This window comes from Cetorhinus maximus, chromosome 11, assembly GCF_964194155.1.
Source record: "Cetorhinus maximus chromosome 11, sCetMax3.hap1.1, whole genome shotgun sequence".
Lineage (NCBI taxonomy): Eukaryota > Metazoa > Chordata > Chondrichthyes > Lamniformes > Cetorhinidae > Cetorhinus > Cetorhinus maximus.
Window position 1 is genome coordinate 80980794 of NC_135889.1, and position 12210 is coordinate 80993003.

The 12210-nt window shown below is 38.2% G+C and overlaps 1 protein-coding gene across 3 annotated transcripts in view; it reads left to right on the forward strand.

Annotated features, from left to right (window-relative positions):
• The window catches only part of ttc21b (tetratricopeptide repeat domain 21B), a 90880-nt gene extending 80619 nt beyond the window's left edge, over positions 1 to 10261 (forward strand). For 2 of the 3 annotated variants that reach the window (XM_078552305.1, XM_078552306.1), the window contains exons 27-29: positions 39 to 159; positions 271 to 338; positions 9065 to 10261. In XM_078552305.1, coding sequence (XP_078408431.1) covers positions 39 to 159; positions 271 to 338; positions 9065 to 9142 — 267 coding nt within the window. In that variant the 3' untranslated portion in view covers positions 9143 to 10261. Of the gene's footprint in view, positions 1 to 38; positions 160 to 270; positions 339 to 1445; positions 1520 to 9064 lie in introns of those variants that run through there. The other variant, XM_078552307.1, reaches the window with a different exon arrangement.
• The last annotated feature ends 1949 nt before the right edge of the window (positions 10262 to 12210 follow it).

Here is a 12210-nt window from a genome sequence, read left to right on the forward strand (position 1 = left end):
ATGTCTCTGAATCTATTAACAGATGTTTCTTTTCTTAGTCCTGTTGCAAGGCTTATGAATATATGGGATACATTATGGAGAAAGAACAATCTTATAAGGATGCAGCTGTTAATTATGAGATGGCTTGGAAATATTGTAACCAGACAAATCCAACAATAGGTAAAATCAAAATTATTGGTACATGGCATGAACAGATATTTATCATAAATTCTTAAATGCAAAGATGTGCAATACTGGCTCAGAAAATTGATAATACTTTTTATTTTACAGGGTACAAGCTGGCCTTTAACTATTTGAAGGCAAAGCGATATGTTGATGCTATTGACATTTGTCATAAGGTAATATTTTTAAATTCAGCCTTTGATCTTGCTTTCAGAATATTAGTCAGACCAGTTACAATCAATCAGCCTGCATTAGAATTTATCATTTACACAATCAGTAGCGGTAATCCCATGTGTTTGGCCAGTTCCTGTAGCTCTTCATCCCCCTTATCTAACTTATTCTTAAATGTTAACATGTTCTCTACTTCAATCAACAGTTTTAGTGGTGAATTCCATGCTGTCACAACTCTGCCACACGTGCGCGCATACCGCACGCGCGCGCACACACACACACACACACACACGTATATATACATAAAAATTTTATCCTGCTCTCTGTCCTAATGTCTATGTCCTCCTAGATGCCGCAATCACTGGAAACAGTCTGCTGCCACGTACCCTGTCCCATCCCTTCATAAACACCTCTATCAAATGACCCAATGATTTCCTGTACAAAAGCAAAATGCTGCAGATGCTGGAAACCTGAAATAAAAACAGAAGGTGCTGGAAATATTCAACATGTCTGGCAGTATCTGTGGAGAAAGAAACAGAGTTAATGTTTCAGGCTGATGACCTTTCATCAGAACCGAGAAACATGTATTGTACGCACTAACATTAAATTCCATTTGTTACATCTTGCTCATTCTACAGCCTTAACGTCTCCTTGCAGCTTCCTTTGGTCCTCAATGATTTATTATGCCTCCTACTGTAATATTGGCTGCAAGTTTGGACTCTACTCCTTCCAGTTCTATATCCAAGTCATTATAAACAGTGAACAGAAAGGAACCCTGTGGGACGCTACCACTCACTTGCAAACAGTCTGAGAAATTGTCCTTAGCGTCTACTTCCTGTTTCCTCCTCCTAACCGATTTTTAATCGAATTTGCTGCCCCTGCTATAATTTCATACTCCTTAATCTTCTCTAATGTATAGCACCTTGTCAAAAGTTTTCTGCAATTAGATATGTGCCACATCTATGGCATTTTCCCTCATTCACCATATATGTCACCACTGCAAAGAGCGCTCAGATTTGCTGAACATGATCTGCATTTCAGAAATCCATGTTGGCTGCCTCCAGTTATTTTCTCTTTATCTAGATATCTAGTCATTTCCAATTTTATTAAAGATGAAAAGCTAACTGGCCTGTGATCACCTGGGTTACCTCTGCTGCCTTTTTGAAATTACTTATTACATTGGCCACTGATGAATACTTTTTTCCCCATCCCTGCAAGGTGAGTTTCATGAATGAGATTTCCAATCAAGAAATCTGAAGTTCATTACCAATTCTTTTCTAAGTCAATATTGTGTAAAATAATTCAGACTTAAAAATGGTTACTGTTCTTTATCATTACTTTGGATAGAGTATCTGTTATTATAAATAACTGATCCAATCTGTTCTAATGATATTATCATTAGTTTCTACATCTGAGATTCAAGTTGTCAAACTTGTATTGAATTAAATTACAGACATTGCAACACCACATTAAGTGGTATACCCCTTTATTCTGCTTTATGGCACCGCAAAGCAAAACTAAGCTATTTACTCAGAAAGCAATGAAGTTATTCATTGTTTGTAAAGCATTAAGATTTTTGAGGGATATGACATGATCCTGTATAAACGCAAGTCTTTACTTCTCTTTGTCTTCATTAGCTATACTGAAAGTGAAATAGGTTAAGGTTTGAATTTCTTACAATCACACCTGTAATAAAACAAGAGAAAAGGGCCCATTTATAGGAACAAATAGGTAGAATGAGAGTTCTTATTGCTATCAAATTGAATATGACAGCTGGTAACCAAGACTGAACTGGGCATCTGAATTTTAATTATCAGTGCTATTTTATCGGTCAGCCTTTGTAGCAATTGGTAGGAGGTTATTATGCATAATTTTTTACTTTGGGAATAGATAACTAATTTTAATCTTAAGTAACTATAAGTCAACAATGATAATATTACTTTATGTTTTCACTTTAATCCCTGATAAAAAAAAAGACAAAAGAATATATTACACAGCCAACACTTAAGCAAGCCATTCAGCCCAGCAGCCTATTTTGGCATTTACCTTCCACCGAACAACAGTTCTAATAGCATTTACCATGTTCTGAAATTTCCCCAGCCCCCTTTTCCTTTGTCCATCTATCCCATTCAATGTTGGATGTTGGCATTGTTTCTGCTTCAACCACTAACCCTGGAAGTAAATTATACAACCTCACAACTGTATGTAATTAAGTTGCTCCTGCCCTCTTCTAAATCTCGTTAGTCTTGTTTTTGACCCCTCGACTACCAAAAGCAGTCTACTTCTATTTACCTGCCCCATTGTTTCATAACCTTAAACACTAATATTATTTCACCCCCTAATCTGTGTCATTCTAATGGGAAAAAATTACACAATTTTTTTCAAATCTTTCTTTCATATTAATCTCCTACAACTTTCTGGAAAAAGTCATATCCCTTCTGAACTATATCACATGTAATTATTCAACAAGTAGTGTTCTGTTTTCCGGACTATTTTTAAGTCTGCCAAAAGGCATGGTAAATATAGGAACAAATTTTAAAAAGTAAATGTTTTTACTATAATACAGCATATGTTATATAATTATGTATAATTCCCAAACAGCAATCTATTTAATATTTGTGCAGGAGTTAGTTTCTGTTGTATAATTTAAATGGTGTATGAAGTTCTATTCCAAACTGATAGATCTTGAAGGACTTGGATTTCAGCATTTGTCAGTTGCTCTTTATAACCATGCACATAGAATTCTGTAGACATTTTTGATGCTTGTGGGCTAGCATTAATTCCCTTACTAAGAGTCAAAGAAATTTGAAATGTAGGCATGAGGATTAAAATTTAGCCATTGTGATTCATCAGCTTTAAAATACTACACATGTTGTAGACTTGCTCTCACGCTCAATTTTATACTTTTAAGATGAAAACAGTATATTGCCTCAAGGAAAAATACAACATAAAAATTGGTTTGCACTATTGCCTGAGAATTAGTGTCAGCAGATTTGAACTCTAATTAATAACATTCAGCAGATGTAGCACCTTATTTTAGAAATATAGACATTTACCTCATTCCCCACACAACCACACAATTTTTCCACAGGCACATTAAAAAGGATTTTGGACTTCTATTATTTAATTCATAGCAGCTCAGTGAATACGTGGTTTAAAAAAAATTGTACAAAGAAAAATCATCACATCACACTTTTCAATTTTTGTTTCACTAGAATGCTGGTCACGTGAACATCTCATTTGAAATAAGCTAGGAAATTTGAGCTGTAAAATAAGATACGCAAAGAAGTATTATAAAGTTGAAATCTATTAGTATTGCAGCTCCTATTTAGTTACACGTAAAATATATGTGATATGTTCCATATCTAATATCTAGTACTCCCTAGCATATTCAGCTCTGAGACATTTAACTTCATATTCTCTAGTCAAGTGTAATACACTCCTGCTGGTCTCCTACATTCTACCCTCCAGAAATTTGAGGTCATCCAAAACTCTGCTGCCCATGTCTTAGTCTCAGCAAGTCCCATTCCCCGATCACCCTTGCGCTTGCTGACCTACAATGGCTCCCTCCTGTTCAAGCAAGGTCTTGATTTTAAAATTCTCATAATTGTTTTCAAATCCTTCCATGACCTTGCCTTTCCCCATCTCTGTAGTCTCCACCAGCCCCACAACCCTCTGAGATATCTATGTTCCTCTAATTCTGGCCTGCTGTGCATTCCCAATTATAATTGTTTCTGCATTGGTGGCCTTGCCTTCAGTTGCCTAGGCCCAAGCTGTGGAATTCTCTCCCTACGCCTCTCCTCCTCTCTACCTCACTTTCATCCTTTAAGAAACTCCTTAAAACTTACCTCATTGATCAAGCTTTTGGCTATCTGATCTAATATTGCCTTATGTGACTTGGTGTCATACTTTGTTTTATAAGGCTGCTTGAAGCACCTTGAGATGTTTCATTATGTATATAAATATAAATTGTTGCATAATTATCATAACTTGTACTTTCCTTTGATATAAGGATTACTATTAAGTCTTTGAGTTGTTTCTTTGAATGCCAAATTTGGGCCTGTACTTTATCTTGATATTCCTAAACAATGTAATGACAGTACACCCTGAAACAGTAGATGGCACACCGGCTGCTCTTCAATATCATGGAAATTGAAGAAATAAAACAGTATAGTAGGAACTAAAATTAAAACAAAAAACATTTTTGTGACACCATACAATGACATGAAGCAACTTAAAGCACAAGGATACAGATTAGCATTGCAGGTAAGTAGGCACTCTGAATCAATAAAACAATAGAGCAGTAAGCACCACTTAATATGTTCATTGAATGCTGGGAATCAGAAGATTGGTAAACTAAAACAGCAGTGGACACCAATCAATTAATATTCACATGTCACCAATGATAAAAGAGATGTAGCAATAAATTCATAAGTCAGAGTTTACATCAACAAAGGAATTAATAAAGCAGCAAGTGCAGCAACAAATAAATAATGGAGCAGTAGGCATCAGTGGAAGAATAGAGTTACCAATAACAAATCAATAATATGAAGTAGCAGGTATTTGTGCATTTGTTTGTTAATGTGGAAGTGAGCATACCAGAAAATCAATAAGGGATACACCAAAAAATAAATTAATTAATGGAGCACTAAAACAAAAGCAAAATGCTACAGATGCTGAAAATCTGAAATGTAAACAAGAAATGCTGGAAATGCTCAGCAGGTCTGGCAGCATCTGTGGAAAGGGAAACAGAATTAAGATTTCAGGCCTGTGACCTTTTCTCAGAACTGGAAAATGTTAAGAAATGCAACAGATTTTTGAGCAAATGAAAGGGGGAAGGTGAGAAGAAGAACAAAAGGGAAGATCTCTGATAGGGTGGAAAGCAAGAGAAATTAAATGATAAAAAGGTTTCATGGTGCAAAGCTAAGGGGAATGATAATGGGACAAGTAAAGAAACAAGGGATTTGTCTAAAAGAGGTGTAAATGGCAGAATCCTGAATAGCTGCTGTCCGAACATAAAGGAAATAAGGGACAATCAAGAAGCACAAAACAAAATGGGGTCAGAGTTTATGACCTAAAATAGCTAAACACAATTTTGAGTCCAGAATGTTGTAAAGTGCTGATTTAAAAGTGTTAAGACCAATGTGAGGAGTGAAATGACTCCCCTATCCTTCCACTCCACGCTTGACTGTAACAGGGTCTTTTTGAGAATTTAGAGAGGATATGCTTCGCCAATTTTGTAAGAGTCTTACTAATTATGCTTTGAGGTTGCAAAGAATTATTCAGACAGATTTTCTTAAGATAAACAAAGAGCAAGATAATTTTATTAAAACTATTTCCTAAAGCTAAAAAAAAAATAGGTAAAATGCTATCACCATTCATCGGGTCACACACATTTGTCTCGGCTCACACACACACACACACACATCAGTACAAATGTCAGAGTAAGAGGATGGGCTTATAGAATTTTTTACAGTTCATGAAAGATAAAACAAAGGAGTATGTGGTTAGCTGTTCCTTGACTGGCCTTGATGCGGTACTTCAACGTTGTGGCCATTTTGTTCAGCTGTCCTCCTGGGCATATTTATATGGAGCAGATTTCGCTTTTTGTTTTTAAAAGATCTCAGTTTGCCATCAGTTTTTCTTCTCAGAATGGTTACTTTGCAAACCGGGCACAGCACGTCCAAGAGAGAGACAAAAAGAGAGCACACAGCACCAATCAGCCTGTGTTCAGTACAGCATTGTCTTTTTTCTCTTTCTTCTGTTGGTAAGGGGTCCTTGAAGTACTTTGCTGGCTGTATATTCCAGAGAACTTCTATTAGTTCATGTCTGCTGCAGTTATTGTTTCAGAACAGGTAATTGAATTTTGATGTCTCATCTCATAAACATTTAAGAAGTCTTAAGATGGTGTGAATTGACAGGGGATTCACGCGTCCCAGGGAGTTGAGTGTCTGTCTTCATCCCACCTGGTGATGTGAAATTGTGTGTATTGCAGCAGTCTGGACTGTTTTCCCATTGTCTGTATTGGATCCCAGTTTTTTTTTTAAATCCAGGCAGAAAAAGAAAAATTAGAAATTATGGGGAGAATTTTCTCCCTGTTGGAGGGGGTTGAGCGGGCGCAGGCAGGCGCGCAGCCATTTTACATGGGCGGGCCAATTAAGGCCCGCCCAGCGTGACGCGCACTCGGAAGCACTGAGCGCTCCCTGTGCGGGCGGGTGGAGTAGGCTGAGTCGGGGCCTGTGCTTTTTTGTGCATGCACGTGAAAGAGCGCAGAAATCTCCCTGAGGCATAGAGCTGCCTCAGGGAGATAACTTTGATTTTTAAAAATTTTAATAAAGGGAAAAAAAATTTAAAGGCATGTTCCCTCATGTGACAGTGTCACATGAACTGGGACATATCTATGAATTTTATTAAAAATTTTTATTAATGTTTTAAAACTTTCATGAAACCTCATCCCGTCCATGAGATTCCCTCATGAGGTTTCATAATAAATGCGAAGGCCGCCTGGGCTCTTCGCCTGCCCCCCGCCAACCTTAAGGTTGGATGGGCAGCTCAGTTAATTATCTCAATTGGAATTTAAATGGCCTTAATAGGCCTTTGACAGTTCAGTGAGCGCACAGCCGACTCCGGTGGGCGCCCGCCGAACTGAAGATCTGAATGACGCACAGTAACGCCGGGACACACACCCGACGTCACCGAGCGTCATTTTACACGTCGGCAAGTGGAGTCCGCCCCCGCTCACCGACCCGAAGATTCTGGCCTATATCTTCGAGAAGCACATCTTTGTAACTAAAGAAGGGATGCTGTTTCTTGTGTTTGTGTTGGGAGCACTGCAGCAGGCCAAGGACAGAAAGGTCACAGTTGGGAGCAAGGTGGAGAATGAAAATATCAGACAACTGGAAGCTCAGGGTCACATTTGAGGACTGAATGAAAGTGTTCCGCAAAGTGGGCACTCAGTCTGCATTTGGTCTCCCCAGTGTAGAGGAGACCACATCATGAGCGATGTATACAGTATACAAAATTGAAAGATGCACTGAGCACCAGTGAATTAATGGAGCTTTCAACAACAGTAAATCAATAAATTCGTTGAATAGCAGACAGACCAACATGTACCTGAGAATTAATATCTCAATGGAGCAGTGAATACACCAATAAATCAAGAAACTATGGAGCAGCAGTCACAATCATATTAATAAACTCATTGTGCAGTGGGAACTAGTGAATTAATGTTGTTGTCTTGCCTTTGCTGGCTGTTAATTTGCTGTACCATTGGTGGCCTTTTGTAAGTACATTGCTTGAATTTTAAAATAGATGCCCTAATGCCTATAATTACATTCCCATTTTATAATTAAAAGACTAGTTCTAGGAAAGCAATTCATAGGTATTAAGTTAGGGGCCATAGGTTTTCAAAGAGCAAAACTTGGGCCAGAAACTTACCTATGTCGGGTCGGGTGGGCTGGGCGGGAGCGGAGCCGATCGCCGCCCGTGATTGGCTGCGTGCCGCCATTTTAGGTAGGTGGGCCAATTAAGGCCCGCCCAGCGTGAGACACGGCCGGTAGTGCTCAGCTATCGTGCACATGCGCGAAAGAGCACAACAATCTCCCTGAGGCACGGAGCTGCCTCAGGGAAATTAAGTTGAGAGTGAAACTTTTTAATAAAGGAGGAAAAAAATTATTTAAATTTGTGACACATGAGCTGGGACATCTTTGTGAATTGTGCAAAATTTAATTAATAATTTTATACAACCTTAAGGAAACCTCATCCTGCCCGTGGATGAAGTTTCCTGAAAAATGCGAAGGCCACTTGGGCTCTTCGCCCCCGCCAACCTTAAGGTTGGACGGACAGCGCTATTAATTAGCTAAATTGCTTTCCTAATGGCCTTAACAGGCCTTTGACAGTTCGGCGGGCCAGCATCTGCCTCCAGCATGTGCCAGCTGAACAAAATATCTAATTAATGTGCGATGAATTTGGGACGCACGCCCGACATTATCGCGCATCATTTTGCGCATCGGCGTGTCAGGCCTGTCCCCACACGCCGACGGCAATATTCTGGCCTAGGAGTAGGTTATGCAGTAATGGAGTTTCACCCGAGCAAAGCCCAAGGGTTTGGGGCCTGAAGAGATGAAATGGCTATTAAGCAGGGCGGACTGACAGATCGAGAAACATCAGGAGTTCCCCAGCATGGAATAAATGGGGCCTGAAGAACAGGGTTGTGATGGTGAACAGCATCTGTCAATGGCTGGGAAGAAGGAGGGATTCCTTGGAACAACGCTGGGAATTAAAAATAAACATAGTGGATCACATCACAATATTCTGTTGAGTGAGACTGCAAACTTGAATAAAAATTACAGTTGCAAAAAGAAAATATGCATCAGGAAGGAAAAATGTAAAATTTTGGACAAAATAAACTTTAAGATTTACCTGACTTGGCCAAAGGCAAAATTTAAATTGCAGGTTGATGTGGATAACTCATTAGTGTCACAGTGGTGGGAGGAGGTTAATGTTGTTTATTGGAAATAATGGAAGCAAATGCTGTAGCTAGTTATACTCCCGAATGAAACAAGAAGCAAGCATTATACTGTTGCATGTTAGGTGCAACTGTAGCTGTTCTCGAACACTTTCAAAGTGTTACCAAGTTACAACACCAGAAGCAGGAAGATTTAATAATTTTAATATTGTGTAAATATTTATAATAATCAGACTGATAAGTTGAATTGTTTTCCTCTTGCAGGTATTAGGAGCACATCCCAATTATCCAAAAATGAGGAAAGATATTCTTGACAAAGCTCGAGCAGCTCTGCGTTCTTAATTGTGTCATATGCTAGCCTTGCTTTAGAAGATTTCTAAAGAGAGATATATGTATTGTTTGGCATGTCAATCTTGCATTATGTACAATAAGTTCTGATGTATAATTAGTTAGATATATGGCTTTTTATGCTTTATAACTCAGTAATTTATATACAAAGTACTGTGTTTCACTTTTTACAGTAATGCTATTTCTTTAAATTACGAGTATTGTACATATAAAATTGTACATGTATAGTCTCCTTTAATTTTCTGACACAACATCTTCAGTGCTGTCAATGATGTAATGCACAATCATTCATTTGAGATGATTCCCTCCAGAAATTGATCCTTCAAGCCTGAGAATTTCCAGTTGCCACTTGACCGTGTGCTTTTGAGTACACATTAGAAATTTTGAGTACAAATTAATTTGAGATGTCTATGGTGTTGGTGTTGGTTGTCTTGAGCTTTTGGGGGAAGGAGTCAGTCTATTCTGAATGATTTAAACTAAAAAGTGATCTATATGTAGTGAATCACTGTATGTGTAAATGCATTTTAAAGACAAGAAGGGAAACTAAAATAGATGTTTTACATTTCTATGAACCTGCAACATTTGCTGTTTCTTTCCCAATGCATGCAACTTGGTTAAATTAGTTGCTCTGCATAGTCTAAAGATTGTCACACAGTTTCCACTTCAAAAATAGCACTAGATTTTTTAAAGCTTTCACTTTTCTAATTTACATTTTTGTTTTGATTTTTTTAGTATTGCATATTGTCTATAAATACCTGTAGTTAGTGAAGTAAAGATAATTTCTGTAATTAATCCTTTCCACTTGTGGTTGTATCCTTAAAAAAAAGAAATACTACAATCTCAATAACTACTTTATTTCAGAGCAAATATCAATAAATAAGCAATGTTGATTTATTTTTTATATTAAATTTTAGATCTTTGTTATGTTACACCAATACATACACAATTTTGCCCATACTGTATACCTTGTGTTTAGGGGAGACGGTGGCGTAGTGATAATGAAACTGGTAATCCAGAGGCCCAGGCTAATGCTCTGGGGACATGAATTCAAATCCCACCATGGCAGCTGGTGGAATTTAAATTAAACTAATAAAATCTGGAACTCAAAGCTCATCTCAGTATTGATGTCCTTGAAGCTAGTGTCAATTGTCATTAAAAACCACCTGGTTCACAAATGCCCTTTAGGGAAGGAAATCTGCCCTTACAATCCTTACTTGGTCTGGCCGACATGTGACTCCAGATCGACAGTAATGTGGTTGACTCTTAACTGCCCTCTGAAATGGCCTAGTGTGTCACTCAGTTCAAGAGCAATTAGGGATGGCCTTGCCAGCAATATCCAAATCCCATGAAAGAATATTTAAGAAATCACACACCAGTCTTTACCTTTCAAGGTATCATTTCATTACAGGTACATAATATTAAAAAAAAGGATATGGATTTCATAATGAATTCTTCTGGCCTAGAACCAGAAGCTTAAATCAGTTACAATTGCCATGTGACAGACGTTGAGAGTTTAGAAGCAGTTAAAATTATTGGGATTTCCCTACTCATGCTCTCTGAGGGAAATTATATAAGTGTAATGATCCTAAAAGACAGGCTAGAGTCCAGATTATCCACGAGCAACCCCGCTGGAGATTAGTTAGTATTATATAAAAAAGCCTTCAGTACAGGAAACACCATACTGTAAGGAACATATCTTTTTATTTCAGTTGGACTGTTGTAAAGAACATATCTTTTTATTTTCTGTTGGACTGTGGTAAAATTAAAATGGCTGCAGTTGAAAGACATGTCCACTGGAACGGGATGAGAGATACATACAATATTGCAGCCCTGGAACAGGGTGTGCCGCGAAAGATAGGAGTCCTGGACCAAAGGAGCTGCCTGACAACAGCATTTTAATTGGCTCCTGTCCAGGTGACCAGGCTTTGTGTGAAAGCAGTGTGCAGAATATCTCCGAGCTTGAAAGGAACAAGACCTAAAACTGTTTTCTCCTGTGTGTGAAAGATGCCAGTAATTCCACAATAGCTAGCTGGCTTTTTCTTCTTATATCTCTATAACCTGCTCCCTCTCTGAAAACCCCTGTCAAGAGGGAAAGGAGAAAATCACAGTTAGAGACATTGAAAGGCAAGTACTCAACCAGTGAACTACAGATTGAAAGTGCTGACTTGTGTCATCAACAAGAACTGAAGGAATTTGGAAGACATTGATCAAATTCAACTCATCGAACCCTGTACTCTGGATTGGTGCTATTGAACTATTTTATTCCACCCTCAAAATTGATGTTTTGTGTATCTTATGTGTCTTGTATGTGTGTGTAGGTATTTAAAAAGGAGGTAGAGTTATAGTATTAGGAAGTTAAGCAGTTCATTTTTTTTCTTTTGCCACTAGTTAATTTGCGCAATCAACAATTATTCACTTCTTAAGTTTACAAACCTGGTGCTCGTATTCTGTTAAATTGAATTAAACAGGTAGAATTGGGGCAATCTGGTGGTTTGGTCAAACTTGTCACATTTGTCATGGCTTGGGGAACAGTGGGGCTTGATATTACAGCGCAATATCCCCAATGAGTCGTGACAAAGTTTAGGAGCTCAGGTCCGGGATACTTTGGAACAAAGGACAACAACGATTTGGGTGTAGATTTAGTAAGTAAGAAAAGCTAAAAGGAAACACCAGCTTTGTACTATCAAAAATAAGATGGCACTGGAAACTGCTAAAGTTTTCCTGCAAGTGGAAGAGATGTTCCTGATGATTTTATAAGGGATCCCAAAAGCCAAGTTAATCGAATTGGCAAGTAAATTAAGTGTAGGCTTGCCTGCCAAAGCTAGGAAGGCAGAGATAGTCAAAGAGATGGCACAGCATTTGAAATTGGAATGAATGCCCAAGAGACCGAGTTCTCCAAGGGGTGGTTCATTGGAATGGGCTTAAATTCAGTGGCAAATAAAAAAAAATTGGAACTTGAGGCAGCAGAAAAGGAAAGAGAGAGAGCATTTCAAGTGGAGCAGGCAGAAAGGCAGGAGAGAGAAAGAAAACAAGAAAAGGAATTATAAATGTCGAAGTTAGAA